Genomic DNA, 12554 nt, shown 5'->3' with positions numbered 1-12554 from the left:
TCTCATCTCCCTAATTGGGTTCTAATTTGATTTTTTAAAGTATATACCATAATTTTCAAAATTTAAAAACAATAATAGAGTTGTCCCCACAAGGTAGATTCCCTGCAGATTTACAGGTGAATAGGGAGAAAAATTAAACAGGATGGGCAGGGTGGGTTGGGAGCTACATGTTTGGCAGGAGCACCTACCCAGCTAAGACAACAGATATAACTAGATCTCTACATAATTATTCCCTACAGCATCCAGCATATGGTGGGTGTTTCAAAAAAAAAAAAGAAATGAAGGTACCTATCCATATTCTGGGAGGTCGGAAATGACCCTAAGAAAGGTCTTAGGAGAGATCTCATCCCGTGAGATGTGAGAGGAGGTGGATAAGAAAGAATGAGAGAAAGAAAGATCTCCAAAATGGGAGGGGAATGAGAGAGGAAAAAAAATCCAGAATGAAATTTTTAAAATTTTGTTTGGTTTTAAGATCATCATAATAGTCCAACATGGACTCACAGTCCTTTTCCCTCAAATTTGCCCCTTAGCTCAAATGTCAAATGCCTGTTAAGTCACAGGGCTAGGTGTTAGGAATGTTTACCTTCTGGATGAAGAGGGTGTGAACCAAGAAGGGAGGGAAGAGTATAACATATACACAAGAGAAGCAAATGCAAGATTATTTTAGGTGGGGAGAAACACTAACCAATACCTGGAGGAGTCATGGAGGGCTTCTTGTAAGCAGTGGAAACTGAGTTGAGGCTTGCAGGAAAATAGCCTAAAGAGTTACCCCCACCTGTTCTAAGGCAACAAGAAACAGCAAAGTGAAATAAAACCAAAAAGTGAAATAAAGCAAAGTCACAAGTAGGTCCCATTATTCGGGGGGGGGGGCGGATGCATAAATCTATGTCCCCAAAACCATGAAGAAATCAGTTGAAATGACTTTGACAATGAAAGTGAAAGCACCTGGTCTGCCGAAGCACAGAGGCAGCAGCTTAAAATGCAGCGGTCAACAATGGAGGCAAAAAATAAACAAAACAAAACAAAAAAAAACATAGAGAAGCTTGTTCATCAATGTAGTCACAGCACAAGTTATGTGTTTATAGGAAACAGAGCACCAGAGTGAGCTAATATGTTATCTGTCACTAGACCCACAGGAGACATTAATCTTTCTCTCAGTGGAAAAACATTGTTTCCAAGTGAATACCTCTTCCCACTCTAGGGGGAAAAAATCCCAAAATAAAAAGAGGATTTGTATTGGAAAGGGGAAAAATATGATCAAGTGACTTTTCTATGCTTTTCCACAATTTCCAGTTCAAAAGAGAGGCTCCCATGAAGAAGGTGAGTCAACATTTACAAACTGTCTATGGCCAAGACCAATGGTCTCCAAAACTTTTTAGATTCCTCTCTATAAAAATGTTGAGTATGAAATAGGTCTATTTGCTTATTTATACATTACACACATTTACTATTAATTAGATACTTTATAAAACTTACACCATAAATGGAAGTTTTAAAAGGATGATAAAAAGATGAAATAATATTTGATCCTGGACTTAATAGTCACCAGGTGTGTGTGTGTGGGGGGGGGCATGGTTACACCCTCACTTTAAGAAAATCACTTTGGTAACTGTGTGAACTTTGGATTAAAAAGAGGGAAAACAAGACTGGGAGACTCCTGCCCTCACCAGAGAGGTTGAGTAACAGTAAGTGCAAGACATGATTATGTTCTGAACTAAGGTAGTGGCCCCTTGAGAGGAGAGAAGAGGAGAGATGTGAGATGTTGAAGGATAAACAAGATTTGGTAACTGGATGGATTGGAGAGAGGGAGAGGGAGACAGCGAGGGAGAGGGAGAGGGAGCATGTCACTCTCCAAAGTGAATGGCTTTGAATTTAAAGGTCTTCAAATTTAGCTCTCCATAAGATTCCCCAAAAGCAAACCACCCTCAACTTTTTTGGTATTCCTATCTTCCTAACAATCATCCTTAGTTTCTTTCTGCCTAGGAATGACACCTTCACCCAATGGAGACATCTCTTCATGACTGCTTATGGTCCAACACTCAATCAAAGCCTACTTGCCTGTTTGTTCACAGTGCTTTCTGTAGTAGATTAAAAGACCAACACAAAGCAACTGCACTTCCTTTACTTGAGCTTACACTCCACAGAGGTCAAAATACAACAAGGTAAAAATACAACTCTTCAGCCTGGTATTTAAAGACCTCTACATAGTTCAGGTGTCACCTCCTATACAAGGGCTTTCCTGCTGCCATCTAGTTGTTAGCATTTTCTCCCTCTTGAAATTACTTTGTATTTATTTACTTATGTGTATGTAATGTTTATTCCCCCTCCCAGTAAAACATACACTTCTAGAAGGCAGGGATTATTTTTGTTTTGTTTGCAAAATAGTAATTTTACATATAAATATTTATTAATATATGCTAGGTTAGTGAATTATAGGATTTGGAAGAGACCTTAGAAATTATTTTGTGTACCCTCCTCACTTTATAGATGCGACTCCAGTTTAGTCAGAAAATACCTTGCTCAAAGTCACACAAATAGTCATCTCTCTTAAGTAGAGATTGGGTTCCATTTCTTCTCACTCAAGATCGGATGAGTCTTTCCAGTACATCAATCAATCAATAAACATTTATTAAAGGCCTACTATGTACCAGGCACTGTGCTAAGCACTACGGATACAAAGAGATGCAAAAGACAGTCCCTGTCCTTGAGGAGCTCACTTATATTCAGCAAGTATTCCTATTTGAAAGTCTTCTATATAGGCGGTACCTTAGGAGGCAAGAAATATACAGCATTCTCCCTGATCCTAAAACCTACTGCCATATGTAAGGCACATGGCCAAGGTGGGAACATTAGATCAATATGCAAATAAAAAGCATTCTTTAAAAATCAGTAAGCTCTGTTTAGATTGCTTACTGTCTCAGGGAGGGAAGAAGGGATAAAATTTGGAATTCAAAACTTAAAAAAAAAGAATGTTAAAAATTGGTTTTTTACATGTAATTGGGGAGAAAAATTTTTTTAATGGAAATTTAAAAATCAGTAAGCCCTGATTAGATAAAATGGAAAGGGAAGACCGATAGGGTACAAGATCTGAGTGTACACTTCCTGCAAGTGTCCCCTCAGACCCTTAGCAGTCAGATCCTGGTCTTGTTCAACATTTGGGTGGTGGATTGTGGGAGAGTTAGAAAGAAGAAGGGCAACGTTGAAACACAAGCCTATATAAAGTATCATAGCTTCAGAAGGAATGGGGTGACCCTTTTATCTCTGTTAGTAGACACTCCAAAAGATGTTGAAAATGGTCCAGATGGATTTAAAACCCACACGGGGAAATGGAAAGGCAGTAGGCCATGCTCAACAGGAATCAGTGTAAGGGTTATGTACAATGGTAGAAAATGCCTGAACTGTTCTGGCCTCCAATGGGCACTTACCTTGCTGGAGGTGTAGTCTTAAATAGCTAAAAGCCAGATGCTCTGGTGCTTCAAAGGAAACAAGATGCTGAATGTGAGAGAAAATAGAAGCATCACAAGATAACAATTATTCCCAAGAGGTAGAGGGGTTTGGAGGGGAGAGGAAGAAGTCTTCTGTTCAGATTATGACTGTTTAAAGAAATATTGTTATATTTCCTATAAATAATATTGTGTAAGATCATTTATATATAAAATTTCATGTGATTCATATTATACATAGCCTATACATAATACATTAAATAATTTATATTATGTTTTTATAAGAAGGTCATATAAATATAATGATTAATATTATTTATCCAAAGAGATTTCAAAAAAGGCAAGCAATGATATAATTCAAAGGTGGGGCAATAAATATGATATTATTTACTATCCTGAAAAAACTAAATTATGATGGTAAAATACGTTAAGAACGACCTACCACCTTGCTAACTTTCCAGGTCCTGTCCCAAGACCTTTTACACTTTAGCTGTTCCTCATATCTGGAATGTATTCCAGACAACTAGGGAGCACAGTAGATGCATCACTGTGCCTAGAATCAGAAAGCCCTGAGTTCAATTTCAGCCTCAGATACCTCCTAGCTGTGTGACCCTGGGCAAGTCACTTAACCTCCATCCGCTTCAGTTTCTTCACCTATAAAATGGGGATAATAACAACACCTACCACCACCCAGGGCTGTTGTGAGAATCAAGTGAGATAAATATTCATCAAGCACTTTGCAATCTTAAAGCAAGAAATAAAAGCCAGATATAAAACAGTCATCATCATTATCGTTGCTCCATGGCTGAACATACATTAAAATCACTTATAGCTAGAACTGAAGGCATTTGACCACTATTCCTGGGGCCACCAACTTAGATCCTAAAAATCAGTCGTAATATACCAAGAAGAGAAGAAAATGCAGAAGAGCTTGAATGAAACATGAACAGATACACCTCATGAGAAAACATCAGGCTGTGACGATCTCACAAGAATAACTGTACAATGATCAACCGTGAAAAACTTGGCTACTCTGATCAATACGATGATCCAAGAAAATTCAAAGGACCCATGATGAAAAATACTATCCACCTCCAAAGAAAGATCTGATGAACTCTGATGTAGGTTGAAGTATGCTTTTTTTTTTTTACGTTCTTTATGTTTCTTGCTTTTTCTTGTTTTTTTTTTTTCTGTAACTTGGCTAATATGGAAATACATTTTGCATGACTTCACATGTATAATTGATAGCATACTGCTTGCCTTCTCACTGGGTGGGAAAGGGGCAGGATTGAGGAAGGGAGAGAATTTAAACCTCAAAATTTTTTAAATGAGTGCTAAAAATAATTTTTTAAAAGAATAACTGGGGGGCAGCTAGGTGGTGAAGTGGATAGAGCACCGGCCCTGGATTCAGGAGGACCTGAGTTCAAATCCGACCTCAGACACTTGACACTTAACTAGCTATGTGACCTTGGGCAAGTCACTTAACCCCAATTGCCTCACCAAAAAAAAAAAATAATAACTGTACATTACCTTAACTAAATCTGAGATTTTCAGCTTTCAATAGTATTAAAAAACTATAACCCGGGGCAGCTAGGTGGCACAGTGGATAGAGCACCGGCCCTGGAGTCAGGAGTACCTGAGTTCAAATCTGACCTCAGACACTTAACACTTACTAGCTGTGTGACCCTGGGCAAGTCACTTAACCCCAATTGCCTCACTTAAAAAAAAAAAAACTATAACCCTATTTCACTGCATAGATCACAGAATACTAGAACTAGAGAGGGGCCCTGTTTTACAGATGAGAGAATGAGCCCCAACACTTGTTGGGGCAGTTACTTCCTTTTATCCAGTGAAAACTCCTAGTATTCAGTAGATCTAAACTATCATAATTATTACATTCTCTTTAGGCCACTGCCAATAACAGAATCTGGGCTGGACTGATCATGGGTTTGAAATAGGATGACAATTCCTGTGTTCAAGGAATGTTGAGAAAGCCAATTTTACAAAAAAAGGATTTATCTATGCCCACAAGTAGGCAGAAATGTCCAATTTCCTATGTGAAAACACTTTATGTAACATCAGCAGCATGAACTTTGTCCTACCCTCATCTTCACCAACACCAAGAATATATTTCAGAAAGAGACCCCATACTTTTCATTGTAAAGAAGATTTTTGAGAGCGAAGTCCCTACTACCAGGGAACCACCACTCCCTTCCAAAGCAGAAGCTGTATAGGTGGTATTTAAGTCCATGCAGGCATGTATATTCAATAGACCAAAAGTGGCCTAGATGGGATGGTATTCTTGATGTTCTGAAATCCGAGGCAGAGCAAGCTTGCTAGATTGTAGACAGCTGATAATGCTGTATATATCACTGACTGCACTAAGGGAGGCAGGAGCACCTGGCAGGGGAGCAGCTCAGCTCCAAACTTTCCCAGGTCCACCAGCCTGCAAAATCATTTCAACATGTGAAAATGGTTAAGCCACTTTCAGAGTTCCTGCAGGTATTGTTGCCTTCATTCAACAGCTATCTATAGAAATAAGTGTGGAATAGTGAAAGGAATATGGGGATCTGGAATTAGGAATAAGGATGGAAATCCCACTTCTGGTGCTTATTAGTCCTTTCAGTATAGGCAAGTCACTTAACTTCTAAGCCTCGATTTATCTACCTATTAAATGGGAATAATAACGCTTGTATAACTGTAGATAATAATGACTAGTTGTACACCAATAATGCCCAGAACACCAACCTCAAAAAGTTCCAGGTGATTTAAAGTGCTTTTTAAGCCTTAAGACATTTTGTGGTGAGAAGACAGCTACTGTCCACAAAGAGATTACAATATAATGGAGGGATAACGTATACCCAAAGGAAGAAGATACCAGGAAAGTTGGGGTGAGAACACTAATAACTGGGAGGATAAGGGAAAGCTTCATAGAGCAAAGGGGCCTTGAACTGAGACTTTAAGGAAGATGAATACATGCCAGTTATTATCATTAAGGCAACTAGATGGTGCAATGAATAGAGTCCTGCCCCTGGAGTCTGAGACACCTGTGTTCAAATCTGACCTCAGATACTTATTAGCTATGTAATTCTGGACAAGTCATTTAGCCTCTGCCTGCCTCAGTATCCCCATCTGTAAAATGGAAATAATAATAGCACCTATCTTGCAGGGTTGTTTTGGGATACAATGAGATAATATTTTTAAAGAGCTTTGCAAACCTTAAAGTCTTATATAAATATACAATACATAAATTTATGTACATTATATTATTATTAAAGTAGCATAAGATACAGATAGATTGATATTATTTTTTGCCATTCATTCTCAAATCCAGCGAATTGGATTTAAGTGAGGGAGGGCTGTGCAAAGTCATCAACCTCACTCTCTCCTCCAGAGCCATCTGGGTCCAGTGGCAAGATATACATCAGGATGACTGGAAATGGCCCTGGATGTTTAAGGAAATTGGAGTTAAGTGACTTGCCCAGAGTAACACAGTTAGTAAGTGCCTGAACTGAGATTTGAATTCAGGTCCTCCCAACTTCAAGGCCAGTGCTCTATCCAACTGTGGCACTTAGCTGCAGAGAGAGAGAGAGAGAGAGAGATATGATGGATGGATGGATAGATAGATAGAGTGATGGATGGAGGGATGAAGGAATAATAGAGGGATGGATGATAATGGATAACTGATAAGTAGCAAAGTTTAGAGGAAGGAATAACTAGGGAAAGTTTCACTGAGAAAGAATTTGAACTGATCCTTGAAGACATAAACAGTAAAATGGGTTGAAGGGGGAAAGGACATTCCTAAGAGAACATTATGAACCACAGCAAGATTCAGAAAGAATCTAAGCCAGTCCCCTCATTTTACAAATGAGGAAACTGAGGCCCAGAGAAGTTAAGTCATTTGCCCAAGGTCACACAACTAAGAAATGGCTGAGTTTAATAAATGATCCCAGTCCATCTAACTCCATATCCAGTACACTTTGCCGTTTTATATACTGCTTTTCAAGGGACTAGAGATACAGGGGTAGGAAGAATGAGCATAGCAACTTGAGGGAATTGTGAATCTGCAGGACAATCTCTATAGAAACCTAGGAACCCCCTCCCCTCCACTTCCCATCCCTGCCCAAGACACAGGAAAGAAATCACAAGGCAGTACTACCAAGTCCCTGCTGCCACCTTCTGAATGGTCTGGGAAAGTTACCTAGCTAAATGAACCTAACACCACAATTGTACGAGGGAGGGAGACAGGATCCATGGTGTCGAGGCCATTTGGAGTTTACTACTCAATAAATACCACCTGCCAGTGAACCAGGCACTGGTGCAGAATACAGAATATGGTCATGATTGCAGATGCCACTGGCCACCCCCAAGTACACCAGCTCTACTTCCCTATGGGAAAGACTGGATAGAGCCCAATACAACAGCCTTCTCAGCACAGCCCTGGGCAAGCAAATATATAGCAAGGGGTAAAATGGGGAAAGGGGGGCGACCCTCCTGAGACACACATTTCAGCCCAGAAGCTGCCACAACATTGGTCAGGCCCAGGAAACCTTTGGCAGTCTCTGCTACCCAGGTGACCTTCAAGCACCACTGAAGTGTGCATTTGAGTGGCCAACACTGGCATTGCTACAGCCATCAGTTACCCTGAGTGGCCAGGCCTTTCACATGGCAAAGTTAGGACATATTTGGGCATGATTATAGCCTGTGCTGGGGTCAAAGGGGAGGAGGGAAGAGCAAGGTTCTGATTAACCCTGCAGTCCTAGCAATTGAAGTCCCCAAGCCATGCCTATGAATTAGCTCTCCCAGGGCATGGAAACTATCCAAGGAGAAACTTTCCCATGCCTGAATGGATCCTGCTATTCCTGCTCTCCCCAAATGAGACTGTAGGCTCTTAGAGACCAGGTGCTAAATAGACTACTTTGTCCTTCCCTAGAACCTTGTGAATGAAAGAGATGCACAAGAATAAGAACTCGTGTTTACATAATGTTTTAAGGTTTGAAAAGGGCTTTACAAATGTTATCTCATTCTACCTTAACTAGGACCTAGGAGGAAGGTGCTATTATGCCGTGCTCTCTGAAGAAGCAATGCCTTTGACTGTACATTTCAGTTCAGTTTGGTGCTTAAATGCATGGGCATCTGGTACCCATAAGAGTGCCTTGCCATTGTTGCTTGGTTTAGTCGTTTCAGTCCTCTCTGACTCTTTATGACCCCATTTGGGATTTTCTTGGCAAAGATACAGGAGTGGTTTGCCATTTCCTTCTCCAGGTCATTTTACAGATGAGGAAACTGAGGCAAACAGGGTTAAGTGACTTGCTCAGGATCACACAGCTTACGAAGTATCTGAAGCCAGATTTGAACTCAGGAAGATGAGTCTTCTTGACTTGGAGCCTGGATTTCCTGACTCCACTGAGCCACAGGGCTGCCTGCAAACAAGTACTTTGCTAGGCTTGGTACCTTGATAATTCGCTGAGGATTGTGATGTAGACCCCCAGGTAAGCCTTAGCTGATAGGCAACAAATACTAAAAGATGTCTTGGTTCTACTTCACAGGCTTGGAGCTAGAAGGTACTTCAGAGGCCCCATATCTACATGAACAAGAATCCTATCCCTAATAAGTGGTCTTCTAGGCTTCGTGAGAAGGCCATCTGTGATCGGCGAAAGCACTACACATCCCAAAGCAGTTCATGTCACTTTGGGAAAATTAGGATTTTTTTTCTTTACATAAAGCCTAAATTTCATCCTCTGTAAATTCTACTATGTAACTTGTTCTCCCCTATGAAACCAAGCAGAACAGTCTATTCTCTCATCTACATAACAACTCTTCAAATATTAGAGGATATCCATGCCCTGCCAAGAAATCCCTTCACCACACTGAACATATCCAAATCTTTCATCAGTCCTGGTTATTAGACTTACACTATACTCCAGATCATCTTCACTGGGACCTGCATCAATATGTCAATTTCCTTCCTTCTTTCTGCCCTCTACACTAAACCTTCCCTCTCAGAGCAAAACCTTTGCCCAACTTACTTCAACATCTTAGAAGGATTTCTCCCTATTTGATCAAGTAATTCTATCTAATAACTCTTTCAGTATTGAGGGGGAGGAAGATGGAGAGGAGGGAGGGAGAGAGAAAGAGAAAAAGAGAGAGAGAGAGAGAGAGAGAGAGAGAGAGAGAGAGAGAGAGAGAGAGAGAGAGAGAGAGAACCAGAAACTGTAGGGTATGCATTCCCCCTTCTCCCAGGTCAATGACTGACAGAGATTGCATGTTGAATCCTTCAGGAAAGAAAATGAGATCTTCAAGCCCTAAGAAATTCTACCTTCTTTCCTAGTTAGGACACAGTGCAGACTACTCGGAGAAAAGAATTAAAAGAATCTTTCAAATCTATCATCCATTCTACCTTTCTGTAAAAGCAGTGAAAGCAATGGAAAGAAGACAAACTGCCCCAAAGAAATTTCCTTCACTATGTCCAAGCAAAATGAAATCTTGGCCATGAAAAGAAATCACACCTTACAGCAAAGGGAATCTGCTCAAGAGTCCGAGTCACAAGAAAAAACATAAACAAAAAATCCTTATACAGCACATCCTAAGGACCTGAGCAAGTGTATTCTGGGAGAAGACAGATGTTTCTCAGGCTGCAGGATCTGATAGAAGACAGTACCATAGTTAAGACCAGGCCATCAGGCGGTTCGCTACAGCTAGCCCAACAAAACCAAGAATTCATCTTTGTTCCTGTCTAAAGACTGCGACTGGTACTCAAGGGAGAAAAACATTACCACCACTGTCACTGTGCTGCTGCAAGAGATATTTTTTTTTTAAATGATAAAAGTCTCTAGCAAGCCCAGGGGGTCTTGCATCAGGACAAGTGAAAACCCAGTCCACAAAATTGACACCTGGGGTGAAGATTCAAAGATGAAACATGTCAGCATCTCATGCATAGAGTCATGAAGGGGAAAAAAAATGTAACAAAGAAGGGTAGAAAGGAGCTCTCTGGTAAAAAAAAAAAAAAAGGTGGGGGGTCCGGTTGACAGGAGTGGTGAGAAACAATGTGGGCGAAGGAGAAACGCTTGACTTCTGACTTCTCACATTGTTAGGCACATAGTAGGCACTTGAATACTTGCCAAATTGAACTATGTCTCTCACAGGGTAAGAAATGGAAGCCACCGGCTAGTGACAGAAATGGAATGAAATTCAACAAACTTTGGGCTGAAAATCTGTAAGAAGCAATCTCTCCCTTGTGACTACTAGTAGAGACCCCATCACTGGAGGCACTGACAAACATTTCCTGGGGCATCACTGGACTCTAAGGGATTTTCATAGTCTTTATCTGTACCCAAAGGGCTACAGACGTGTAAAGAGGATGGAGGCAGGGAGGTGAGGAGGGTCTTTCCTCTGAAACAGTGAAACGGGATGACTCTGGGGCCTTAAGACTTAACTAGAAAACTCCAGTTATTCCTCCAGGTCAGCAAGTATGGCAGCAGATACGGTGCTGATGAACAAGTCGTGTGTCCACATCAACCCTCCCCCACCTTTTTTTTTTCCTTCTTTCTTTTTAATTACTGATACTTGCACAGGGCTAGAAAGAGTCAGGGTAAGTCTTTCAGAGCTTCAAAACTGAGGTAACCCTTGAGAAGTGGCTGGGAGATTTGACCAGGTCACAAGGAGACTACAGAGGGGAGAAAAAGCCCCTGAACCTTATGCTAGGGAAGAAGCAATTTCCTCATTCAGGAAGTATGTATTTCCCTTTTGAAAGTCCTTCCTCCAAGCTCCAAGCACCTCTCTCCCATCGGAGCACGAAAGGTAAATAACCCGAGAAGCAGTCCTCTGCCCTCATACCCTGGCAGGTACCTTGGCAGCTAATGGGTCTGATGTTGGTTCGCAAAGGAAGGGGGCCCTAGAGTAACAAATCCCGGTGAGGTGGGGGCGGCGGGAGAGAGGCGGCAATCTTCAGTCTCCTGTTTGCAGGAGCTGCCATTCTCGGGAATAGGCTTGGGTGGGAGCCGAAGTGACATCTCCCAAACTTTGCAGCGAAAAGTTCCCAGCCCTGGGTAGAAGCCAGCCAGTTGTTATGCAGGAAAGTCACAAACCCCCCGCCCACACAGCAGCCTCCCTCCATACCACAGGTGGGCCTCCCTAGACTGGTTCTCCCATCACACGCCCCGAGTTCCAGCATCCCAGTCCATACCCCACACCCCCCCTCACCTTGGCCTCAAAACAGATGCCATGCTGGAAGGCGTCCTCGTTGTGGAGGGGGATCCGCAGGTCGTGCCCATCGTCCACCAGGTTGTACTTGGTTTTGCTGGGCATAGTGACCCCAACGAGGAGGAGGGGGCTGAAGGGAGAAGGAGGTTGCCTCTCTCCTCCGGCGAGGTAGGCTGCGGCGGGATAGGGGGCCGAGGCGAGGAGAGAGCTGGGAATGGGGGGCGAGCAGCGCCCAGCCCCGGAGCCCGCAAGCCGCGGGCGCCCCTAGCCCTGCGGCACCGAGTTGCGCCCTGCGCAGGGGGAACCGAGTCCTGGAGCTGCGCGGAGAGCCGACTGGGAACCGGAGAGGGAGCAGTTCAAGACGGTGGTGGTGGCGGCCGATCCAAGCGACAGGAGCGGCGGCGCGGGGGCCATGCAATTCCTGCTGGGGAGCAGGAGCCGGAGGACTGGGACAGGGGCTAGGACTGGGAGGAGGAGGAGGAGGAAGAGGAGGAGGAGGAGGAGCAGGAGCAGGAGCAGCAGCAGAGGCAGCAGCAGGCGGGAGCGGGGTCCGCGCGGAGCCCCCAAGGCTGGGGGAGGGGAGGACACAGACCCACCCCTCCGGCAGCGGGAGCCGGGCGCAGCTACTGCCCGGGATCGGGGACGGGGACAAGGAAAGCGAGGAGGAGGAGGAGGAGGAGGAGGAGGAGGAGCCGGAGCAGGAGGCGGAGGCGGCGGCGCGGGCGTCTGTCACCGAGACGAGACGCGGGATCTGCCACCCAGCCAGGCGAGCCGAGCCGAGCCGAGCCGCTCCTCCCGCGCGGGGCGGGCCCCTGGTCGCGGCTCCTCCCGTGGGGGCGGGCTGCCGAGCGCCCGGCGACTCCGCCCCCGCCCCGGGCTCTCCCGGCCAGCGCCAGCCTGGGCTGGGCC

General features: G+C 43.6%; 1 protein-coding gene across 5 annotated transcripts in view; it reads right to left on the bottom strand.

The window, feature by feature from the left end:
- The window catches only part of LOC122753444 (nitric oxide synthase 1 adaptor protein), a 407315-nt gene extending 395555 nt beyond the window's left edge, over positions 1-11760 (bottom strand). For all 5 annotated transcript variants that reach the window (XM_044000834.1, XM_044000836.1, XM_044000835.1 and 2 more), the window contains exon 1: positions 11646-11760. In XM_044000834.1, the coding sequence (XP_043856769.1) occupies positions 11646-11716 (71 nt within the window). In that variant the 5' untranslated portion in view covers positions 11717-11760. The remainder of the gene's footprint in view (positions 1-11645) is intronic.
- Positions 11761-12554: the final 794 nt, after the last annotated feature.

Source organism: Dromiciops gliroides, chromosome 4 (genome assembly GCF_019393635.1).
Source record: "Dromiciops gliroides isolate mDroGli1 chromosome 4, mDroGli1.pri, whole genome shotgun sequence".
Classification (NCBI taxonomy): Eukaryota; Metazoa; Chordata; class Mammalia; order Microbiotheria; family Microbiotheriidae; genus Dromiciops; species Dromiciops gliroides.
The sequence above is the reverse complement of the archived record's forward strand: the minus strand, read 5'-3'. Positions and strand labels throughout refer to the sequence as shown.